Source organism: Phaethon lepturus, unplaced genomic scaffold (genome assembly GCF_000687285.1).
Source record: "Phaethon lepturus isolate BGI_N335 unplaced genomic scaffold, ASM68728v1 scaffold38294, whole genome shotgun sequence".
Classification (NCBI taxonomy): domain Eukaryota; kingdom Metazoa; phylum Chordata; class Aves; order Phaethontiformes; family Phaethontidae; genus Phaethon; species Phaethon lepturus.
Genome location: NW_010533267.1, coordinates 31,657 through 56,801, shown reverse-complemented (window position 1 = coordinate 56,801; position 25,145 = coordinate 31,657). Strand labels below are relative to the sequence as shown.

General features: G+C 44.5%; 1 protein-coding gene across 2 annotated transcripts in view; it reads left to right on the top strand.

Moving 5' to 3' along the window:
• The first annotated feature begins 639 nt into the window (after positions 1–639).
• The window catches only part of LOC104619303 (alpha-actinin-1), a 47,958-nt gene continuing 23,452 nt past the window's right edge, over positions 640–25,145 (top strand). The window contains exons 1-8 of one of the 2 annotated variants that reach the window (XM_010285131.1): positions 640–748; positions 6,016–6,135; positions 13,729–13,815; positions 14,350–14,437; positions 15,085–15,163; positions 21,437–21,518; positions 23,143–23,268; positions 24,582–24,667. In XM_010285131.1, coding sequence (XP_010283433.1) covers positions 724–748; positions 6,016–6,135; positions 13,729–13,815; positions 14,350–14,437; positions 15,085–15,163; positions 21,437–21,518; positions 23,143–23,268; positions 24,582–24,667 — 693 coding nt within the window. In that variant the 5' untranslated portion in view covers positions 640–723. The remainder of the gene's footprint in view (positions 749–6,015; positions 6,136–13,728; positions 13,816–14,349; positions 14,438–15,084; positions 15,164–21,436; positions 21,519–23,142; positions 23,269–24,581; positions 24,668–25,145) is intronic. The other variant, XM_010285132.1, reaches the window with a different exon arrangement.

The following is a 25,145-nucleotide window of genomic DNA, read 5'->3' as shown; positions in this document are numbered from 1 at the left end:
ACAGTCACACAGGGGAGGGAGGTCTGCTTAGCAGCGAGTCGGTGAGAACAGAGGCAGCAGGACAGACACTACTGGGATGTGGTTTATGTGGCTGAGGAGCTTGGCACACTGTCCCTCAGTGTCTGTCTAAGGGCTGCTGTGTTTGCTGGGGATGGAGTAGACCAGAGGTAGTTGGCCAGAGAAGAATGGTCCTTTTTCTCTCAAGCACCTGTCTAGAGATGAGAAGATCTGGAATGCTGTTTTCTGTTCTCCTCCATATTATGTTAAGATGTGTCATCTAACACCACTGGAGTCCCTAGCAACCTAAGCACTTAGCATGCCTTAAAATCAGTTTCAAGGTATTCTAAACCAAACACAAAATGTAGGGGCCTCTCCAGAAAATCAGACATGCTGGAGCCATGAAGTGACTCTGTCTCTCTCAGACTCCCTCTGTCGTGGGAACACCCTGCAACTTCTTTTGATATTTAGGTACTAATGCTTATGCTCCACAAGGATAGCAGGTGAAAAGATGATAATCTAACAGCATTTGAATCTGTGTCATGGTACCTAGCAGCACTGCTTTGGTTCTGAACTGTTGTTTGGCTTCTGGGAAGATTACTGACTTTTTTTTTTTCTTTCTTTCCTATGTTTTAGACATTTACAGCATGGTGTAATTCTCACCTCCGCAAGGCTGGGACACAGATTGAGAACATAGAGGAAGATTTCAGGGATGGTCTTAAACTCATGTTACTTCTGGAAGTCATTTCAGGTGAGAGAGGTTCTGTGTGGTGCTCTCAAGTGTCCTCAGCATCTCCATACTGAAACCTGTCCTCTTCCTTTCTTGCAAAAATAGGGACAGCAAGGTCTATAATGCTGGAGATTTTGCTGGAATATAAGAACAGCTGCTTTCTGATTCAGAACAAATTTCTCCCTAACGAATATCTTGTCTCCATCAGTCACCATTAATGTGCTTTTGGAATGTACTTCAAGCCTCATGGCCTGTGCAGGCTGCCCGTTGCATTCCTGCTCCTGCCTCTCTGCTTTCCTCTGCCCATCAGGAATGCACAGCCTCCTGTGAAGGCTCAGGCAATGGCTCTTACTGTTTGGCAGGGCTGACAAAGCAGCTCTGGGAAGAGTGTGGGAATGCTGCACTGGCAAATCATACTAAAGCCACATGACAGTGGGGATAGGGTAGAAGTTATTGGAAGAGAGGAGTCAAACCAGTAAATCTTCTGTGTCGTTCAGTTTCAGCCGTGACTGAAGTTTTTCCATTCTAGTTTCAATCTGAGCTCAGTGCTCAAGCCTTCAGGGGGAAAAAAAATCCCAAAGAAAAGCAAAATCCCAGAAAACCCAGTCTGAAATAAAAACAGTGGCATGAACAAGTTAGGTCAGATTTGTTTTCACTCCCTATCACAAATGTCCCACTACTTGACAAATACCTCCCAGGGATTATTTCATATAAGCGATAATCCCCATTGATGTGCTGATGAAATAAATACCTTAGTAAAGTATTGTGGGAGGCATAGAGGGGGGATAAGACTGTATGTATGAAACTGGGGTTGTACACTCGGAGACTTCCTTTTGATGGCTTTTGAGCCGGTAATAGCAACCCAGTGACTTGCACTCCAGACCTTCTTGATACGTTTTCCAATAAAGTTGCTGTGGTAGAAGCCCTCAGACTGCCTTCCCCATGCACCTCCTTTCCTTCCCCTTTGCCAGCTCCTGCAAAGATGCTGTCAGTACATGTGTTTTTAGGATTTATGAATGTAGGATAAAACCTCAGGGTTTTTGCCCATACTGGTGGTTTGGAGGGATCAGAGTTCAAAATATTATCAGAGCTTTGCAGCACGCACGTTGCTTCTGCAGTGTGTGTAAGAAACGAGGTAGCAGAGTCCTGTTAGTTTATTTTCTGTATTTATGTTCCCTTGCAGAGGAGGGGCTGCAGCCTGGAAGCTGGGGCAGATGGGCCTTGATGGCTTAGTTTCCAATTGCTGAACTGAAAGATGGGGGAGAGAAGCATGGACAGGGGAGGGCGGATGAGGCTTGGTGCTAAAGTGGGGGGGGGGGTCTCATATCTCACACTGCTTAATTTCCTTGCCTCATCTCCCACTCTTTCTCTCCTATTGTCCCTTTGGGAGCCCACTGGCAGGGCCTGCTGGACCCCCCTCAGTTTGGGAAGAAGCTAATGGCTTCCAAGCACACTGGTGGTGCAGACATGGCATTTCTCCATCCGCTGCAGAGCGACTCTGTGCCTGCAGCCTGCCACTGGATGACCGGTGGGCAAAGGCATGGGGAGCAGCTGTGGGCTGCATCCCACCAGAGGCCATGGTCCTTCACACACTAAGGACTGAGCATCCTTTCCTTAGAGCCAGCAGAAGATAGAAGTACAGTTCTCCTAGGTACAGTGGCAAAAGAGGAGAAATTTAGCACAGTTTTTTTTTTTCCTATTTCATTCCCATTATTGGCGGCTCCATTTCCAGTTGTGAGCCCCACTGCTCTTACAGAGCCTTCTTCCTCCTGCTGGCCCCACTAGTAGCCCTTTTGTCCCATAGTTGGGGAAGCAGCAGCCCAGCCCAGGAGCTACATGGGGGTAAGGAGTCTCCTGCTGGTTGGCAGGGGCTTGCCTCTATGTTCCTGCCACAGTTCCCACCTGCCGAAAGGGTGAGTCTCCGGATGGCTCTTAGCCCTCCAGTTCCAGCTTCTGGCCTTTCCTTTCAGCTCTTGGCTCACTCCGCACCTTCCTCTTCCCATATTTTAGGGGACTGCAGAGCTGCTGATGGGAATTTGGCATGGGCAGGGTTGCTCTGTGGCAGGCTGATCTTTCCTCTAACCCAGAGGGTGATGGCCATAAGAGCCTTCAGCTGTGAGAGCGCCGGGCTGGGTTGGCCAAGAGCTGTGTGGAGCTGAGTGCCTCCTCCGCCTGGCTGCCCGGCCGGGGTGTGTGGGAGTGAGGGAGTGCTACCTCCCTCTGCCCCCGCTACAGTGGGAGGAAGGATGGAGCCTGCATAAGGGAAGCTGCTGGATACCCTAGGGTAGGAGAAGGACTCTGCTGCTGGGGCTGTGGGAGACCTGTTTCAGGTCAGACCCTCCCATGTGTCCTTGAGCACACATCACTGCCGGTCAGTTAGGGCAGGTAGGAAGCAGTTTTCCCATCTGATGCAACTTGCCAAAGTATGGGAAGCAGTGATGTTCTGCAAGAGGAGAGTGCCTCAGTTTTACTCATCCTGGTACCTTCTAGTGGTGAGCTGTGCTGCTGACAGGTCCCCTTCCAGCCCAGCCAGAGCCCTTTGGTCCCCCAGCCGCTCTGTGGTGTGGGAAGCTCCACGGACAGTCCTGAGACTCCCTCATTGCAAGTCCTCTCCTGTTGGCCTCTGTGGTGGGAAGTAACAGTTGGGCCCCCCCTAGAGATTGCCCCAAAAGATACACTTTCATTTTTCACCGCATATGTTTCCTTCCCCTGACAAAGCCATTTTAAAAATACTACTACAAGACTGCAAAAGGCTAAGCTCATGTTTACTACTTTATTTTAAAAGTTATAAGGCACTTTTTCCCCCCATCCAAACAGAAGGAATGACTAATGGAAATTTTTCCTAAACAAATTTGCTGTAAACAACTTCTATGCCAACACTTCCTTGCATTGTTTGGCTTTTGAAGTACAGCCTTGGGCTAGTACATGCGAATCAGAGAATGGAAGCGAGTAGACAGTTTTCATTGTCTCAACTGGGAGAAGTGCTGAGAAATAAAGCAATGATGCAAATAGCTGCAAGTAGAACATATTTCTAGCAGGCTTCCCTTTTAACAGTCTACATCATTAATAACCTATGGCATGGAACCAGATGAAGCTTTTCTCTAGAGATCTAGATTTGTAATAAAGTCTAAGTCTGAAGGAAATAGCCATCCGGTTTTGGGACTTTTTAAGTTCCCCCAAAAATGACTCTAAACCAAATATCCTATAACGTGGTATTTGAGAAAGGGAGACTGCAGTTTTGCAATCACCATCAATTGCTCGAGGATCGCATTGCTGTCAGAGGGGAGAATCCTGCTCTCCCCAGCCCCAGGGAGAGCAGTTGAGAAGCTCTCCCTTGTGTTGGCAATGCACATGCGGCCACAAGGTGAATTGGATAGACTTGCTGTTTCAGCTGAAACCTAATCTCTTGTCTTTATTTTTCTTTTTGCAAAGCTCGTTTACAGTCACATCAGCTGAAAAAAATGTTTATTATTTAACTGGCTCAACCCATTTCTTGACATGTGGCAGCATAAGTCTGCTTAAGTCTATTGTGAAACTACATGTAAAAATGTCATTGTGAAACTGTCACAAAAATACTTCCACTTTTATTTAGAATGACTAGCATTATCCAAATGGAAAAAGAAAGCAACATACCATGACATGTACTTAGGCTTCATTAAAGCAAAAGAGATTTTTTTAATCCTAGGATGGAGGTAATACCATAAATACATCTTTTTACTTAAATTGTCAGACATCAGTGTTTCATTTTGCAAGTGGATCTGGTTTTATCCTTAAGCTTGAGAGCTAATGACACCAGCCTACAGTAATCACTGAAACACTTTTAAAGGATTTTCATTTCCAGACTTTTTTTCTTTGTAAGGCATGGCTATGGAGAGAATCTCTTTTTCTCCCTTTTAGCTTTTCCTTGCTCCTTTGTTGGGAAACAAGCCATCCAGTTTTAGTATAAAAAAGAGTTCTTTAAAAAGTACTTTTCTTTCTCACCCTTAAGCCTCAAATAAAGGTTTTGAGTCAGCTTGCATTGACTTAAATATTCAAGTTCAAGATACAGCAGGAGACTTTTGGAACTGAATAGGTCAGGTGAGTAATTACTTGCCTAGACTTGCCCATTTGATCTCTTTTTAATTATCTCATAACTTTTTTTTCAAAGTGCAAAACCTGCTTGTATTGTGTATCTTTTTTTGTATTCTGGAGCTTGTGCTCCGAAAGCGGCTGTTCTGCTCATTTTTTGGTGGTGTATTTAATGTACAGGTGGATTTTGATGTCCTGTCTAATTATATTTCTAGCAGAGGTTCCATTGAAAAGTCCGCTTATCTGTCCAAGCTTTAATTTGCTTACTCTGTGTGTTGGGTTAGTGTTAGTAAATGTAGGCTGAGAGCATAGTTACAGGCAGCCTATCAAGAAGGGCATCACTGCATTTAATGCAACTCTTTCGAATAAATAAGGGCAAGAAAATGCTTTTCCACATCTTCCAGCTTTGTTCCAGGCAGGAGCTGGCACTTGCCCTAAGACTCATTTCTATGAGAGTTTTACCTGCTCTTACCTCGGAGCTAGGCTGCTTCCCTTTCTCTGCCTCATTATAAACATTTAAAATGCATACCACTGTGTAAAGAGACCATTGCATAGAGTAAGAAATACATCAAACATGTAATGGAAAGGAGTTGAGATGACAGTCTTTGCAGTTATAAAGCCACTTGCCAAAGAAGTGATTTTATTTCCTGATACAGGCAGTTGTGGCCATTCAGTGCAGAGACTAGAAAGGTAGGAGGTCTGTATCCTGGCTGGGGAAAAGAAGAGGCAAGATACAAGATCACCCTCATGTTTGACAGTAGGAAGTTCCAGTAAGGAGAGATTTGCTTTGTAAATTGGGTGTTGTAAATGCTGGAGGGAAGCTCCTCACCTGTCTTCATCGGGAGGGAAGTTTGTGCCATTTCCAGGCATCCTTATCTGTGGTTAATGGTACGGAGGTTAGTTCCACTGCCTAGCGCAGTGCGGTTTTGAAGGACCTTTTCACCTCTGATACAAACCTACTTGTGGAAATGACTTGGTGCTGACAGTTTCTCCATTAAATTATCTGGGATGCAACAAAAAGATACTTTTCTGTCTGATTCTTTCTGGGTGTACTTAACAGTGAGTGTGGCTGTCCTGCATTCACTGTCAAGAAAGGACGCAGGGAGGTCTACCTTCTGCCTGGCTGAGCAGCAGGAGCCATTGGCATGGGGAAACACCTACTACTGTGGGTGGGTTCAGAATTATTTTCTAATACTTTTTTTTTCCGCTCTTCTTATTAGGTGAACGTTTGGCTAAGCCTGAAAGAGGCAAAATGCGAGTGCACAAAATATCCAACGTGAACAAGGCCTTGGATTTCATTGCCAGCAAAGGAGTCAAACTAGTGTCTATTGGAGCAGAAGGTAAAGAAACCAGATGATTTGCCTGGTCCCAAGCTGTGCTTAGCCGTTGCCTTTCTCTCATGGCTGCATGTCATTTCCCTTTGTGCCTCCATACCGCTACCATGTCCTTGCAGAATAAGCAATGGAGGAAAAAAGGGGATATGTTAGGCCTTTACTCTGGATTTAAATCCTACCTTCACACCAAGCTGCCAAACCTGGTTCCCACTTGGGCTTATTGGTCAGGTCCTCCCTTTTCTCCTGGTTCTTATGAGTTAAGGAAAAAATTGAGTGGTGGCAGAATCAAATTACTTAGCACATTTCTTTCTCAGATGGTGAAAAGTCTCAATTGAAGCATAGCAGCTGCTTGTATTTAGCTTGTTGCAGACCTGCTGGGAAAAATCCCCTATTGCTGTAGGGCATCCCATGGATCAAAGCCAAGTGTAGTCCCCAGCACAGGTCAAGGACTCCAGAGGCTGCAGTTTTGAGGGCTTCCAGGCTTCTTGTTGTGCACCTCAGAAAGCTGGGTGCTCTGTCTGGAAGCCTGTGTATCATGTAGATACCATTGTGGGCAGCACCAGGCCTCAAGATGAACTTGTGGGTCATGCAGACAGCAGGGAGTTGTGTAGGATTTTTGTCCTTTTAGCAAAGATAGTGAGTGTTTTGCAGAAATGTCACCCAAGACTAGGAGGGCTTACAGGTTAGTAAGATAGTTTGTTCTTTTATAAACCTTAACAACTTTTTATCTTATCCGGGTTGTGTTTTCATCACACTTGTTTTCCTCTGCTCTGGACCTGTGTATGAGTCCTGCCTATGCCTCATGTTGCCACTGTTGTTGTGGAGACACTCTGCTTCTGTGGTATTTCTAGGTTTGTATTTAGTGACCACGGAAAATGAGGGAGGTTTATTATCTCCATCTTACAGATGGAAATACATGGTTTCTCTGGGGAAACTCATGACAGAGCCAGGAAATGAGCCCATGATACAGTTCTGGATGAGCATTCCTCCTCTGGGAGAGTCGTGGGGCTGCAGGGCTGAGCCCTGCCTGTTCTTAGCCCACAAGGTCAGAGCAGTGTTGGCATGCTGTCCCCAGTTTTGGCCTTTCAGGCACGCTCTTGGGGACATCTCCAAGACATGTGCCCATCCTATGGTTCACTTGGTCTATGTCAGATCAGGCAGAATACCTCAGCCACTGCAGGTGCTTACCTTTGCCTTACTGAGGCCTTTACCTCAATGTACTGCTTTAACTTTATGGAGACTTTTGGAACAATTTGAAACTAGTGTCCAGGGACATTGCAGATGCTTCTTCACCGCATTTGGTATTTAAGAGCAAAATACAAGAGGTGAATGGCTCAATGATATTGCTATTCAGCATGCAAAACTTTTCTTCAGTTTTCTCAGCTTTTCCCACAGGAGCAACCTGAGGGTGTTGCTGGCCCTGAGTACTGTTTATGTAGCACAAATGCATATCTAAGGTCATTTTGTGCCCTGACAAAAAAGACTGATGCATCTGGTGTCTGATACAGTAGTCCATATCTATATGGGACCCTTTTCAAACTGGAATTTGGACCTGGAGCCAGAGGTCTTACTGCCTTAAGGCAGCTCCTGACGTCATTTGGGTCTCAGACAGATATTTGGATCCTTCTGGGAGTCTAGAGCAAGTGTAAAACCTATCTTCCCTGCTCTATTCTTTTTTTTTTTTTTCCCCTGGTTCTCCCTGGCACTAGTTTGCCTTTTTCTCTCCTTCCACTGCATTTTTCTTATTTGTTCTCTGCTCCTGAATCAGCTGTGATTGTACCCTCACAGCACTTAGAAATCATTTGCAGGTACAATGGTGTGTGACCAAAGATCTCCAGGGCCCTGTTACTCAGTATGGATTCATAGCAGTTACCCTTTCCAGAAACAGGCTCTGAGGTGCCATTTTGTGACAGAAGCCAGGATTTATGTCAGTCTAAACGATGATCCTGACCTCCCCTGCCAAATGTTGCTGGCTCTCCTTTGTCCTGGTGCCTATGCAGCTACATGATGAACTTATATGGGTTTCTTTATACTACCAAAGGTAGCATGATGACATGAAAGTTTGGACCAAGGTTAGCTTTGATGTTTATACAGAGCACTTGGGCCTATGCTGTGATGCCAGCTTAGGCCATATAAGTGTGATCTCAGCATGGGTTCCTCCACCCCAGCGCCTGCCCGTGCACCCAGACCTAGCCCAGGCCACTCTGGCTGTCACCAGGAAACATAACCTGCTGCAGGGGCTTCTGCCCAGTCCATCCAGGTGCTTGGTGTACAGTAAATTACACATCAGCTATAAAAATGGACTTTGAACAGCAAAACAGTAACCCTGTCCATGGAAGGGATTATAAACCTTCCTGGATCATGAACTTTAAGGGCTTACTTTCAGACCTTAAGAAGACATCATGCAGCAGTAAAGTAGAAGATAAAAGCCAATGAAGCAGTCATAACATTGCACCAAGAAAATAAGCTGTAAATGCCTCAGTCAGGTTGGACTGATCTAGGAAGTTTTCCAGGTATCTTTTCTCCCAGAGGAGAAAACCACCACCATCCGGCAGCAATGTGGTGGTACTGGGTAGGGCAGCGCATTCCTCACTTCGAGGTGACTTGCTCCATCTCTGGGTATCTGCTAGGATCTTGTGTGAAGGGTCTGCAGTCCAGCTGTAGTTCTCTGTATACATCAGATAAATGACATTGGCCATCAGTATCCTGGTTTTATTTATTATTATTTTTATTGTGGTTAAAAAACAAGCTCCAGACAGAATCCCAAGGAGACTCTCAGGTCAGCTTAAGCCATGTGAAACCTTGTGTTTAATCAGAGTTAAAGCCAGCAAAAATGTTTTCATGGCATTTATCTCGCATTTCTTCAAATAAAGATCCCTCTCTGCTCTTCACAAGCCAAGCTCTGCAGACATGTCCCAGTGAATGAGAACCAGAATTGAAGAGGACTTCCTACACACTGCATGAGCACAGGACATATTCATGTCCACATTAAATGGAGGGTGAACTAAGCAAACAGAATAAGCAATGAGGGTTAAGAGCTGCTTTTTACAACCATCTTTGACTGTTAACAGTTCAAGATGATTCTAAACATCATTGTTTAGCCAGAGTCCGTAGGATCAAAGCAGTCGTGGCATACAACAGATCTGTGTAAACGTGGATCAAGGAAGGCTCTAGCCTGGTGCAGCTTCCAAATGTTTTTTTATCTGCTTTTAAATCTCATTGTCATCTGACACCTCAGGAGCCTTCTTTTGCTGTAATAGATTCCATACTGGTGTCAAATGCTCCTGGGATTTAACAGATTGAATAGGTCAAGTATGTGACCCTAAAACTGTTTTATTTGCACCTTTAATCTGCATAGAAAGTTGCTGCTTTCTTAGATGGATGTGGCTAAGTTCAGCAAAAAGATAACTTTGGATGAATTGATCCCTGTTCTCATCTGTGCAAGTGAAAGGAGAAATAAAGCACAGAGTTTTCAACAATTGCAAATGTCCCATCTGAGCAAAACACCTACTGAAGCACCAGGCTGAGCAAGCATACATTTGACAGTGGAAAGAGCGGGAAGATAAGGTCTCTTCATGTCAATGAGTGAAACATAACATTATATTTGTCCATATCTCCTGCCCACTCATAATTAGGGAGCTGAGATGTACACCCCCATAATCAATGCCAGCCATCTGTCACAAATCTGGCTGGACCGCCATTAGCAACATGCTTTCTGAAGACAGGGGCACGGATGCTCGTCCTGCTTTATTTGGCTTTTGTTAAGACAAACAAAGTGCAGAGCAACCTTTATTTTATGTCACCATTGGTGCTCTGTGTCTCCAGTTCCCAGATCATAACGTGATCCTGCCAGTTGTTCATCCCCTGCAACTCCTTCTCTCCATGGGGTGACCAGAGGCCATGCTCTCATGGGCAACTCAGAAGTAGCTAGGACAGATAACAGTTTCTGTAGCATCGATTCTGCTTCTAGCTGCCCAGGCCAGGGTAGAAAAGTAAGCTTAATCATTTTTGTGTTTTTCAAAATGAGTTCATGCATTTAAAAAAGGTGGTGGCATTTTAAAAGCCACATCTATGTAGCCAACCAGTCTTGCTTTTAAGGTCTGAATATTTGTCAGGCCCTTAACTGGCTGTCAAACAAATGGATGAGAGTACTGTAGGTTTTGCATATTTTGTTCGTGGTATTTGGTACAATAATAGGAGCTGGGTGGAAGCATATTCACTGGTGCAAAAAATTTCCCTCCAGTGGATGCAGATGCCTCATCAGCTTTAGCCAGCAACTGATTCAGCCCCAAGTTGAATGTAAATCACATTAATAACATGTACTTGCTGCTGCTGTTCAGACAACAGCTGCTGGTGGTGGAGGAAGTGCAGATAACGCTTGCAGATGTCCTGCCTAGGAAGAGCACTTGGAAAGCACAGTCAGGCAGAAGATACTGTCTGATTATTAGCCTCCTAATGTGTGGACTGCTCTCACATTATTGAGCCTTACTTATACCAGCGGGGAACAAACACAGTATCTTTAATTAAGCATTGGATTGTTCTAACTTTGTAGTGTTATGTTCAACTTTTTAACAATTCCTGTGGAGTTTCTTTCTCTTCATCACCAGGAAGCAGAAGGCTTCATGCAAACCTGTTTGGCAACCATGTTTTTCATTTTTGTTTCTTGGCCATATTCCACTATATTAGAAAGAGACTCGTAGCAGCTGAAGGGCACTGAAGGGATCCTAAAGGAAAAGGAGGTTGGCATTGGGGAATGCAGGGGTGGAAAACTGAGTGAGTGAGGGCCGAAGAGCATTCTGGCCTTTCTGATCAGGCTAACTGACTTTGTAGCCAGTGCCAGGAGAAGTTTTTTAGCTCTAGAAATGAAAAATGCTTGCCCACTTTCTAACAAGTAATAACAGTTTTGTCAACTCTATTTAAAATAAAAAAAAGAAGAAAAGGACTGGGGATGGTGAGGTTGGTTAAATCTGCATCCCCGGATGGATCACTCGCTAATCTCAATGACATCAGTATCTGCTTGGTAGGTGATGGGTTTTCTCTGTGTCAAGAAAAGGTAAAATGATGTGTAGAGATCAAGTGGTGGAAGTATTCTGGGCTTCTTCCAGAGCAGCTTTGCTTTGGTGCACTGCTAAGGAGGAATCAGACATGGGAGCAGGGAGCACACATCTTCCTTTTTAAATGAGTAATGCTATAAAGAGGGCTGGGGGAGAAGAGATGTGCTTTCCACCTTAACTCCACCAGCTAACTTTATAAAACTGGAATTTGAGAATGTGACCAGAGCATAGTGCTGAGTTCTAATGCTACATTAGCAACTTAACGCCATCTGGTTTTATGTAAGTATCTTGACCTTTATTTCCAATTAAAATCCATGGAACAGTAATATTAATTACCTGTTTCAGCTCACTGATTGATTTATTAGTATTCATAAAGCATTTTCACATTAAAGTATTGCCATCACATTTTAATCTAGTCCATTAAAATAAAGAGCTCAATTTAGTTTCAGATCTTAAATATACCCTAGGGTCCTCTTGCCAACTGCTGTGGTTTTTACAAGCATGGGTGTTTTTGCTCTTTGAAAATCCCCACAAAGATCTATCCCATGAACAAAACAAACAAGCTGAAAACACGGATGCTTTCTTTTATATTTTACCTGTAGTATCTCAGGTATTTGTAACAATAGTAAGGATTTTCCTTTAAGTTGATTGTGGTGCTTTATTGGAGGGGTCAAGAATGCGAAAACTGCAGAACTGAATGTACTTGCCATCATGTGACATTTTCTTATATCAGCCTAGCAGACCCCAAAATACCTGTAAAAAATTAATTTGTGAGAAAATTGTCAACAGGCAAACATAGTTTTCTTATGCCAGCAACAATAACTGCAGTTCTTTGGTACTGCAGTGAAAAGTTGTTGGCTGTTTAATTCTGGGCAAACTGATGTCCCACCAAGATACCGGTGTGTGTACTCTTAAGCGCAAAAAGGAGTGGACACAGGGGTTTGCTGCAGAACAAGGTGGCGTGTCTTGGTTTCTATCTTTCAAATCTGTAAATCCCTAATGCAGATGTATGTCAAAGCACAGCAGAGATTATCCTTCTAAATTACACTGGAAGTTGCATCACATGTATGACTAAATCAAAAGCTTTCAGGAATTTGGACCATATGGACACGGTTTCTGAAACAGTGTGTTTGAGTTGCGTGCTACTTGTCTGTTGGTTTTGAATACACTGAGGTTCACATTTTGAAAATTTTTCATAAGAGGGAAAAGTTTTTTTAATGGCTTAAAAGGAAAATTTCAAATGTTGTTACTTTTGTGACAGGATCCAGACAGGTAGTAGTTGCCTATACTGCAAATTTCTACTTGCCCCAGAGCATGATGTGTTCCTGCTGGGCAGCTTCATGGAAGCAGTGACACAGAGGTGTCTACAGTAGTACAAAAATGGTTTCTGGCAGCCTTGTTAGGACTTGAGTTACTCTACTCTATCAGTAGGTTAATTCTAATCCTTTTCTTACTGAAAATATTCTTGTAACTTGTCAGTTGTTTGTGAAAGATCCTTTTGCCATGCAGGAACCTGCCAGAGAATGAGTAGAAGGCAGCTCGGCTAGTTTCACTATCCAAAAAAGTGAAGACGCTAAATATTATAATGTGTATATATAGTCTGTGCGGAATTTTTGTAGATGCACTTGAGACCCAGCTGCTTGCCCTTTGGACTGTTTGGTGCTAATCTACACATGGTGGAAGCCCCTTTCTGGGCCAGCATCCCCACAGCACCTCCCCCCAGGACCTTGATCCCCCATCCTAAACAGATCATGCCTCACACACGCAAGCAGTTGCTTTCTAAAACCTCCGAGTTGTTGACTCTTGGTGATTTATATTGCGGAGTTCAATGAGCAGTAAAGTACAATCTGCTTAACATCTTAGTTTATGTTATGGTGGGCTCAGTCTGGTCAGCATGAGTCTTTGCTTCCTCTTCAAGCAGGATGCATGTACCTTGAGGAGTGCTCTGTTGTGTCTTTTGGCAATTCCAGGACTGAAAGAAGTCCTCTACAGGCAGTCTGGTGTATTTAGGTTTGTTTGAAATTAAAATGTTGATGTTTCTTGATTTTCTTCATGGTATCTTGTTCACACGAGAAAACCAGCTGTCAGAGCTCAGCTGCACTGGGAAGTCTCACTGGTTCTTCTGGTATAATTACACTGGGATGGTTATATAGATGAGTTGGAGTAGACATATCAGAGTAAGAGAGGAAGGCTTTTCTTTTTCCTAGTTTGGCTTATGTGGATTCTAAGTGATAGGAATTAAAGGCCCCTATGTGGAATTACACTGATCTAAATTGGTCCTTACTCCGGGTCTTTTGGATCATCAGTGTCTGTTTTACACTCAGTATTATAATGCAAGACAACCAGTCTGATTACTGGGTGCTGCTGGGCAAGACTGTGCTGTACCAGCAGAGCATCTGGGGAGGCAGGGAATAACAGTTTTCAGCTGGAATTCCAGTTCTGTCATCTGCAGAAGGGAATGCTCCCCAGTGCTCCTGTTCTACTAGGATTTGCACTTGCAACTTGATGCCTTCTGTTTTTTCTCTTTCTGCCTTTTTTCCCATAGAAATCGTGGATGGCAATGTTAAAATGACTCTTGGAATGATCTGGACCATCATCCTTCGTTTTGCCATTCAGGATATCTCAGTTGAAGGTAAATCTTAGTTCTTTCCAGTGTTCAACAGTGAACAACTGGGGTAACCAAATGGCTTTGCCACTTAAAAGGCTCAGAATGTGCGCTTAGGTAAGTCACTGGAAGACCCTAGGGAGCTACCCTTCCCAAGCTGGCCAGGTTCAGGTATACTGAGAAGAGTTGTTCACATCCTCTTCTTGTATGAGATTTTAAGACCGGCTCAAAAGGATGTCTAAGCCTGAAAGCCAACTTTGGTGTTGGAACCCATTGCGTTTCTTGCAGGCTGGTTCAGGGACTAGCACTGAAAATGGACTTTTCTCTTACAAGTCCTACAAAACTCTTCTCTCTCATCCCAAAAAGCCAACCTCATTTAGAAAATAACAGCTATCCCAGTAGACTCTCCCAAACAAAGAATTTTCTGACAAGTAAAATTAAAGCACAATTCAGTGCTGTCTCTACCAAAGAGTAGTTGGTCATGTTTTTCTAGCATATGCTCCAGAGACTCCTGCTTGTTAAGAAAATTAGTTAATTGGTGTGTTTTCTTTCTTTCTCTAGAGACATCTGCTAAAGAAGGACTTTTGTTATGGTGTCAGAGGAAGACAGCCCCCTACAAAAATGTCAACATCCAGAACTTCCATATCAGGTGAGTTACAGGCTTACAGACTTACCTTATCCAGATAGGTGGTAGTTGCCTATGCTGCAAATGTCTACTTGCCCTGGAGCATGACGTGTTGCTGCTGGGCAGCTTTATGGCAGATGTTTCAGTGAAGATTCTGCATAATAGTGTTTTTTCAGCACATCCTGGAGAGCTGTATGAACCATATAAATGTAAAGTACTTCTTTGAGAGCTTAAGTGCTGCCCACACTAGCCGGTACTATAGTGGAGCTAGCTATGGGCATCTGCCTTTTCCCTAAGGAATGCACTTGTTCCTCCTTTAGGGCTTGTATCTACACCTTTTTCAAGCCTGAGGTCTACACCTGTCCGTGCATGCTCCACGGAACATGCACAGAGAGTTCAGCATAGAGAAGTGGCAAAAAGGAGGTGGCAATGCAAAGGGCAAGTTCTAATCACAGTGGATTTTTGTAGGAATTGAAAGGAGTCTTTATTGCAGTGTCACACAGGTACAAGACGTGCCTCCTTCCCAGTGCTTACGGAAGCACTGTTAGCTAGAAACTAAACCAGAATTAGTCATCCTGCTGTCTTGGTGCCTTCCCTCATGCTCACGCCCATCACTGTCTCTCCCACTGGCTGAGCACTGTTCATTGTGCTCTCTTCTGTCTCTCTTATAGTTGGAAGGACGGCCTTGGTTTCTGCGCTTTAATTCATAGACACCGTCCAGAGCTCATCGACTACGGGAAGCTACGAAAGGTACAACTCAATTTGTTTGTCGGACCAAATGATTGGCTCCTTGGAAGTAAAGAGGGAGAAGAATTAGCTTGATAAGCATAATTGGAGAACTTCAACACAGGCTGGCAGTTGCAGGATTGGGGGGAAGGAAGGCAGGATGAATCAGTACATTCAGCCTTCTTAGTGAAGCGTGAACTTAATGAGCTTCCTGCTTGACTTTCCCTGCTTTATATGAGACACACGTGCCCTAATCCCAGCTGATGAGCAAGAAGCTGGCAAATTTAGTAACATCAAATGTGAGACTAGTTCTGTGCTAATGTCATAGACTAGCAAGTCAAATCAGACTTAACATTTCTGTGGAGAGTTGGATAGAAACCAGTTACCTGGTGTTCAAGTACAAAAGCTCATTGAGGGATCTGTGTGCCCGCACTGGACGCTTGTCACATGCTTCCAGTTTAGCACTGAGCCATCTGCAGTACTGGGCTGCTTCTAGCATGTACGTATCAGGTGTCAGAAAAGGATTTGCCATAACGCTCAATTTTACTTTAAAAATTGCCACTAGTAACGTGACCTCTGGCTGCTCCAAAGTTTGCTTCCTGTGTGTCTTGGAGACAAGATTGCTAAGTGGATGATGAGAATAAGTGTTCAGTGGTTTGTGCTGCCAGCAGTATCTTGACCCAGCAGGGCCATGGAAGACCAAATCCTGCAGTCTGCTGAGATCTGGTTGCACTATATCTGGGCACATGTGGAGTGCAATGTCACCAAGAGCATAATTCATATGTTATTACTGGGGCTAATACACAAAAAGTTTGACCATCTGATGTCATGGGATGGATGTTCTACAGTGCGTATGTGATCGATGCTAGCTAGGGAAATAAACATAGAAGCCCATCACTAATAGACCTGGACTCTTGGATCCCTGTGCAAATAGGCAATATGTAAATGAGTTAATCAAATTAGCTGCATCCTTGAGGCAATGCCTGATCTGCTTTTCAGTAACCTTTTAGATCTTTACTGTCTTGCAGAGCAGTCAGTTATATTACCTGATCAGATTTAGTGTCTGGAGTCAGCACATGATGAATAAACAGTGGGGAGAGCCTGTACCTGTTTACGTAAACAGCGGCAATAAAAAAAAGGAATTATTAGAACTACATTTTCAGTGCCTGATCTTGGGAAAATAAAAGACAAACCCAGCCAGGTAAATGCTACAGTGCTCTCCATTATCAACAAAGCCCTGAGCCAAACGAAAGCGAAATGAGAGTGAGGGAAAGTTAGTATTTGGTCATATTGCCTGGAGGCTTTTTAAGGTGAAAGAGAGGGTGATTGTCCTAGCCAAAATCAATGTAGATGGGAATGGATTTGTCCTCCTTGGAGTAAAGTTAAAGGGAACCAGCACCTTTTGTTGCCCACTTGCCTTTGATCACATCGTTAATCAGGTTCCCTCTGCCCTCCTGAAGTCTTCTGACTTATCCGTATCATTTTTATTATTGTTCTGCCTTGATTACTCTAAAGGCATGAGATTAAATGTATGTTTGAGAACTCTACCACAGCTAAAATCTTGAGCAAATAGCTGTGAAGAACTTAGCTCAGAGCCTAGCCTTTAGCTCTGGCAGTTGACGTGTGCTGAAGGGAAGTTCCCTTTTTTTATGCTAGATCTTTGAAACCCATCCGTAGAACATATAAACATGGCACCTTCCTAAACACAGTATTTGCCTGGACTATTTCTGGCACTTGTTTCCCCCTTTATCTCTTCTTCTCCCTTTGGCTCAATTCAACTGATTCTTGCCCTTCTTGGAGCCTACTTCTCTCCCCCTTCCCTCAAAAACAAGCAAACAAACAACAAACCAACCCCAACATTTTGAATCATCCCTGGCTCTTCAGGGGACTTGTATTGCAGAGAAAGGCTGCTGAGAAGCAGCCATCACAGTGAATAGTACATTAGAGGTCCACCTCCAGGTCTCTTCCAACTCTAGGGAGTGATTAATGGCTTCTCAGTTGTGTGTGCCTTTGGCAATGTTGTGTGTGTCTCTGTGTACACACACACAAATGTACGAGAGAGAGAGAGAGGTGCATATCAGTCCAAGCTGCTAAGAGGTCTGCATTGTACCTCCTGTTTGGGCAGCATTTTTGTGCAGTTTTAGTGTTTTCTGGTCCTTCACAGAGGCCCTGTCTGTGCTAAAGACCCTGTATTGGCAATGTATTGGCAATGTAAAGATTTGCAAAAGGTAGCCAGTGTAGCTGCGTGTCATCTTCCCAGAAGTTAGCAACTTCTTTTGTCAGCACAGTTTTGTCTTGAGTTTATGTACTTAGCTATTTTTCCTAGTCTAGCTATATTGGTGAAGCAAGCACAATTCTTTTCTGCCTACATGCACGGCCTAGCTGAAGCTGCCTGCATAGTCCAGGCTCAAAAATAAAAGGTGCAAGTCCACCCAGCTTGGTGTCAGTGATTCCCTGACACCACAGCTACTTATTTGGTTAGATGGTTTCTATTCAGTGCAGGTCTGACTGCTGTTGTTCAGCTCACTGTCGGTAAGGTCTTGAGATTCAGCTCATGGCCTGCATGTGGGGGATATGCAGAAGATGAGGGTTCCCTTCCTCCTTTTACCCCCAACTGTAGCTCAACCATGAGCCACATCTAAGATCTTTTTATCAATTACAATAGTTGACTGATGGCTCAGACACTCCCTCATATGCCGCAATCCATATAGAAATGTGGTCTGTGTACTGCCATGTTGGATGCATGTATTACAGATATTCCTGAAAACATAAGTTGTACCAACTTGGTTTCTTTCTTAGTGTCTTCAACTCTGGCAGACATAGTAAGTGCTTGCTCTCTCTCAGTTTTCCTCCCCCTCCATCTCCTTTCCTGATTGCTAGTTAATAGAAGATTTTTTTTTTTACGTCACACTGCAATAATTGCCATGGCAACTTTGTGTGCTACAAGGACTTGGAAATAGCTGGAGGAGGAGAGAAGGCTCCCCGTGTGAGTTAGGGTTGTGGTGAAAGAGGACGAGCCATGGTAGTCTTCAGTCAGCAAAAGCAGAGAATGTGCCAGGTGCGCATCTGTTTAGGGCAGGTTTGCTATCTCTACTGTTAAAACAATGTAATTCCTCCATGGTAAAACTATAGCTTTCCTTGCAGTTGGCCCAGTTAGAGCCTGACAAGTCACTGCTCTTCTTCGTGTCTCTGCCATTTCTGTGTTCATGTAAGCAGAGGGGGAACAGAGGCACCTCTGCAGAACCTCATCTGGGTCAGTGCTCTTCTGGGGTGTGTGTTTCAGGTGCAGAAAGAATCAGGGGACAGGTGACCTGGCTTTTGTTTGCTTTGCTGCCTTTGGGTCCCTAAAGCTGTGGTGCTGCAGTGCTGTACTGGGAGGCTTGGAGCTGCCAGGCCAGTCTTTACTACTCTATCCCTTTTCATGGGAGTCAACTGAAACAGGTGATCTGAACTAACAATTAGCTGGTGTACAGTGGGATGGAACTTGAAAGCAGTGGAGTTTGGAGGAATTTCATAGGGCTCAGGACCCTGTTGTAATCTTGGACAAGCCCCCAGGGAAACCCTATCTCTTGCACAAAGAAGCATCGCCTTTGTGATGAGCAGCTCCACTGTCCATGAGGGGTAAACCTTTTCCCGCAGGGAACAGGGCCTTGCTTGTGTTTAGCACTCTGCTCATTTTGGAGCTAGTGTTGGACTTGGGTAGCTTGCTTTCAGTAGCGCTATCTTTAGCTATGTTCCCCAACAGACTATGTGATCACACATCTTTCTTACATATGAAGTAGAAGTCTGCTGGCTTCATCTAGGTGAGTCTCCAGTTTCCCACATATTAAGACTTCCAGCCCTTCCTTTGGGAGTGCCCAAGCCGAGTAAGTTTTCCCATCAGGAAACCTCTCCCAACTTCCAGCTTAAAATTTCTTTTTAACCTTTGGCAACGTTGCTGCTGGTGTTGTTACTTGCAAACTGATAGGAAAGCTGTCTGCAGTGAGTTTGCTCCTCCCTTTCCTCCAGGAGAGGCTGACAGATCTACAGGCAGCTCATTCAGATGCATCTGTGCTAAGGAAGATATAAGTAGTATAGTGTTTAGTATTTATTTAGTATAAATACTAAACACTCTGTCAGGGCATTAGCAATGCCATGTTGGTCATGGTCAGCATAAATTGAAATTTGGTACACAGTGGTGACATTTCCCCAGAAGTAGAAAATGGCACATGGGCTAGGGGAAGACTGGCAAGGGAGCTGCTACTTGGCATTTCTGGATGCTCCTGCACTTGAGTGAAAGACAGGCTGTTATTTTTCCTTCCTAAATGGAGCTAATACACATAGCAAACAAGGTATGTTATATACCAGCTAGTCTCACCTTCTCAAATAAGGGTTTTGGTTATGAGTTTGGTTCACAGAGGTTTCTTCACAGCAGGCACAGGAGACAAGTAGCCTGAAGTTGAAATGACACCAACCTCTAATTCCATGGCAGAGAGTGGTTTCTCGTGGCTGAAGGATAGTAAAAATGCCCTGCCTGCACCACTGCTAAACTCTGAAGAGGTGGATATAGATATATCTGATGTAATCACCACTGAAAAAGTATCATATATAGGGATAAAGTACTGTTTGACACTTGAGATAGAGGCCTGTTACCATGCGTGACAGCTGCTGGTTTCATCACTGTGCACACGCAACATTTCCTCATTTAATATTGACTTTTCCCAGTGGACTAAATACACATCACTGGTTGTGTATGTTTTGATGGCCTCTGTGTGTGATTTACTTTGGTAGGTGAAACCAGTGCTGTCTACTGGAGACATTCACCCAAAGGAATATGATGCTAATATGGGGTGCCAGCCTAATACATGCATTAATTCCTATGGAAATGCTGCAGGAAACTGCTTTTCAGAGTAGTTCAGTTGCCTAGTTTCATGAAGATGGTAATCTGAGGGCTATATAATGACTAGTGCCATAAAGGAGCTTTTCTGCATGCCCATCCCCTGTCAGCCCAAGCCTGCCTAGCTTCATGTTCCATGCTGGGTGGGTTCAAAGGAAACTGCCCGTTGATTAGAGTACAGGCACAGCTTAATCTTTCAAGTCAATGCCATAAGCAAAGGCAGACGTTCTCAAATAGAAAAGAAACAGAACATGGATGCCACTCTAGAAAGAAGGTGAAATAATTACACTCCTTATTTCCTGATTTTTAAGGTGGGTCTCAGTGTGAGTGGCACAAATGACAATATTGAGAGTACCACCCCATCCTTCCTCTGTCCTGAAAGACTCTTAGCAAACATAGTGACTAAACACTAGCAGTTTATGCACAACCCTTCCTCCAGCAGAAGCCACCTGTCTCAACAGTAGAAACTGATGGTGCAAATGTCATTTGTCATCCATGAAATTGATCCTTCAGAATAACTAAGTATCATGGATATACAGGAATATAGGAATCAGGCCTGTATGAGGGTCTCGGACAGCTTGGTAGGTGTCTTGTTGCTGATCATTATGTTTGAATGCTGGAAAGAATTTGCAGAGGTCTTTCATTTCCAGTGACGTCTGGGTTTTATATTCTCTCATGTGGCTCTTTAAAATCTAGTTACCTTTGTGGTATGACTCATGATGTGATAAGTCACATTTAACTTTGTTTAGTATTTGATTACTGTGTATTGATGTCTCTATCTGAAGTGCATCCTGCCACAGCAGAAGGTTTCTATATAGAGGAATAGAAATGTACTAAGGAAATGACAAGTCTTGTGCAGTGCCTGGGAGGAAAAGCAATACTCAGACAAAATGGGTACTTTTATATATATTTATTTTGTAGAGATTTGTTAAAACATTTCTCTTCCTCCCACCCAACTGGTGTTCAACAAACTGTACACTAGCTAAGGACAGCACCCGTTGCAGATGTTGTTACTATTTTAGTATTGCTTAGATGTTCTAACAGATACACTGCTCTGCGGTTCTTTAAAATGGAAGTTGCAAACCTAATATAAGCATGCGATGTAAATGTGAGATACGGCCGTTTACTATCAGTATGATGTGAAGCTAATTTTACTTTAAACTAGGTTAAGACAAAATGTATTATTCCTTCTTGTTGCAAGTGCATAGATTATATGTTAATTATCATATCATGAGTCTCCAGGCTCTGCTTTCAAAAGGAAGCTAATTATTTCATCCTGCTACATGAGGATTCACACAAAATTTTGGCTAGACCAGCGCAGTTACCTGAACCAAACCAAGCACAATAGCTCTGTTTTGAGAGAAATGCTGTGTACCTTGTTACAAGTTGATGTTGATGCTCTGGCTCTGTTTCTTTCCCAGGATGATCCTCTCACTAATCTAAACACAGCTTTTGATGTGGCTGAGAAATATCTGGATATTCCCAAGATGCTGGATGCAGAAGGTAAAGTAGAACCCAGTGGCTTTTAACTTGCTTTTTCTCAATAAATTTCCCACTTCTTCCAGGTGGACTTGTATTGTACAAGAATTCAGTAACCTCTGAATGCTCCTTCCATCATCACATACTAAATGTATAGGGAAAAAGTTACAGTGGAATAATGAATCGCATGTTCTGCTTCCCTTTTTCTCCTGTGCCTCTCAGTCTTCTGAGTCTGGCATGGAGATCTTGACCAGAGGTTGACACACTAGGTGGAGATGAGTAACACCTGGCTATGTCCACTGCTGACTGTGAAATTCCCTTTCACAAATTGGGCTTAATACCGACTTAATGTATGGTGTAGCACTGTGTCCTTTTGCTCCAGAATTTTTTCTGGGCTCTTTCTGACATTGCTGGCAATCTGCCTTTTGGGGGCGTGATATTAGTATTATAAACTGCTGCTCCTTGACTACTCAGAAGTGTTGGGCATGAAGATCCCTCACTGATTGGGTCTGGAGACCAAGGCAGAGATCCATGTTGTTCAGAGGTGCTTTTGCTACTGACTGTGACTGCTTCCCTGAGGCCACTGGGGCAGCAAGGATTACTTTTCAGAGCCTTGTCAGGACCAGATTGGCAACAGATTTTGCAGACTGTAACTCTGGAGTTCAAACAACAGCCTGAAATAGTTCACTGGTTGTTGGCCGCTTGCCTGAAGCCAGCTGTTTTCAATGGCAGAAGCTGTATTTCAGGCTTGGTTTGGACAGGAGAAGCAGTTAAAGGCTTCTGTTAAATAAGGGAGTGAGAGGAGCAATGGGGAAAGATGGGGATAGGACAGCTGAACCCACTGAACCTGTATTTGGGTAACTAGGATGTTCATATTCTTAGGTAGTATTTCCCATCCCCAGGGATGAGTCTTGCTTTCCCTGCATTCATCATGCTGAGGTCACAAGAAATCATGAGGTTTCTGGAGTAGGTTCAAGTGCTTCCTGCCATTCTGTAGGAAATAAAGCCACCTCTAAAACAAGTGGATCTAGCTTCACATCTCAGCAAAGCTAGCAGTGATGAAGAGGGCCCCTTGCAGGAGTTCCCATTGCTCTTTCCTGATCACTTTCCTCCCTCACAGAGTGGAGCTAAAGTGCATTCCTCCACACCATTAAATTCTGATCTCTGGAGGTGTTGTGTTTCCCCTGAAACTAATGAAAGGGCCTTTTGAAATTCAAGCCATCATAGTGTTGAAATGGAGGACAAGGGCATGGAAAGGAAGGGAGAAAGGATCTTTCCTGAAGAACTGCGTGGAGGAATTGCAGTACAATACATCTATAAAAGCCATGTTAACCTGCCGCCCGTTTGGATTGATTCAACCCCACATTCACAGTAATGTTCTCAGGACGGGGAAGTGCTGTGACACGAGACATGCTGACATATGGCTGCATTAGCCTGGCCAGACCCTGGGAGCGATTTTATCATGAGGGAGGGGAACCAGGAGGGTGATCCTGGCTTCTGAGAGAGATACATCTTCTGGGGAATGCTGGGAAGCCCTGTGGAGTTGCTATGACAAGCATATACCCTCCTGGACAGTTGTGGTTCTCCCTCTCCCTTGCTCTCCTCCCATCAGTTGATTACGCTCTTAACGTGAGGTTTTTTTTGACAGACATTGTTGGAACTGCCCGTCCTGACGAGAAAGCCATCATGACCTATGTTTCTAGCTTCTACCACGCCTTCTCAGGAGCCCAGAAGGTATCACAGGATCCCAAGCTCCCTCCACAGAGCACACCTGGTGCCGTTGCTAATGTCCAAACCTTTTTTTCTTTCTCTCTCTCCTCTCTAGCTACGGGCATCTTTATTATTATGTTCTTGGTAGAGTTGGCTGTTGGTTCAAAGTGGTGCCCCAGACATAATACATGAGGCAAGGGAGCCAGGAGTCCCATTTCCCTATAGTCAGTGGTACTTCCAGTGGCACCTACATATGCCAGCACCTTGGCACACACACAAATCCAAGGGAGTGGGGAGCTCTGCCTTCTCTGTTTGCCTTCTGAACTGCTGCCCTAATGGCCAAGGACCTGTACCCCCCTGTTCTTGGGAAATCTGAGCTAGGATGCTTGGCCTCACAAAGGAGGAGACCACCACATAGATGCTCTGCTCAGCAGGACACTGCAGCCTGCCCCCACTGGAAACAATGCTGATACCTATTCACTTTTTTTTCTTTTTCAAAGATGGAGGGACAGAGCTGACATAGTGGTTTTATGAAGGATTCAATGAATACCCGAAGCTTTATCTTTTACCTCACATATGCTGCAGGTTCCTGCACCCTTGCTTCAAGGTCTGAACCTGCTGCTTTCTCAAGTTGTGCCACAAATTCAGTCCTAGTTCACCTGGGGCTTACAAAGCATGTCTAAGAAGTACATCCGTGGTGATTTTCCAAACAGAGCATTGCTTATCATGGCTGCGATGCCTGGTTTTGTTCATTTGTTTCTTTTTTTTCCTCTTTTCTCACCCACCATGCTGGAAATTGGGCAGTTGAGTCCTGGCTGTGTCTGGCTTGGCCATTTTCCTGTTGGCAATGGGGTCACTTAAGGAAAACATGTTGTGGGTGAAACCTTGCAAATCTCTCTCGCCCAAACCAAGCAGCCGCCTGTACTTCGGTGCTGTAGGAACAGGCAGCGCCTGTTGCAGCAGAGCAGGTGCTGCGCAGGGAGCGTGCCGCATGGGAGAGCTCTGATCTTTAGCTCCTCGGCGTACAGCAAGGCCTTGAGCGCGGGCGTTCAGACCTCCGAACGGCCTGTTCACATCCTTGGGCCAGGGCCCCGGACCGCAGCTGTGAAGGTGCAGAGCCCGGATCCTCAGCTCAGGGTCCCCCTGGATTGGGGGTTGGGAGGGAGGGAGGGGTGCCGCTTTGAGCCACAAGCCAACGCTGCTAGCCACCTTCTGATCCGAATTCCCAGCTCTCCGCATGGAAATCTGTTTGGCCTGTCCTGCAATGCATGATGGGAAGTTTTCTCCCCCTCTCTCACGCCACCCATGACTGTTTTGTTTTATTCTATGTGCTGCTTCTTACTTTATCCTTTCAACCTCTTTTCCTTCTCTGCACAGATATTATAGGCACGCTAAGGCCGGATGAGAAGGCCATAATGACCTATGTCTCATGTTACTACCACGCCTTCTCAGGGGCGCAGAAGGTGAGACTTTACCACTAACAACCCCCTCCCCGCTCCCTGCCCTGCTTAGCGTTCCTCTCCACCGAGGAACATCCCGGACCCCCGTCCGCACCAGGGCATTTATAGGGAAGCCCAACGCATCCAGCGATGTGCTTGGATGTGCCACCTTGTAGTCTTGCTGGAGAAATGATGTAAATGTCCTTTCAGACAGACTTGAGCTGCTCCTTCCCTCCAGTTTCACACCCCAGCAGTGGAGAAAGCATTTGGTAAAGCTGGCATTGAAAGACGAATGAACGTCTGCTCTGACAGAGACAGTACCCTTTCAGCGGGCATCGTCCTGGCCAGGCGTTGCGCCTCCAGAAGTACCACAATCAAATCAGGCTGCTCCAGGAAATCATAGCCTGTCCTCCTTGAGCTGCCATCCTGTCTTCCATACTCAGCCCCTGCTGGGTCAGTGGTCTTTTCCTAGACTGAATCATCTGTGAGCTCATTACATGAG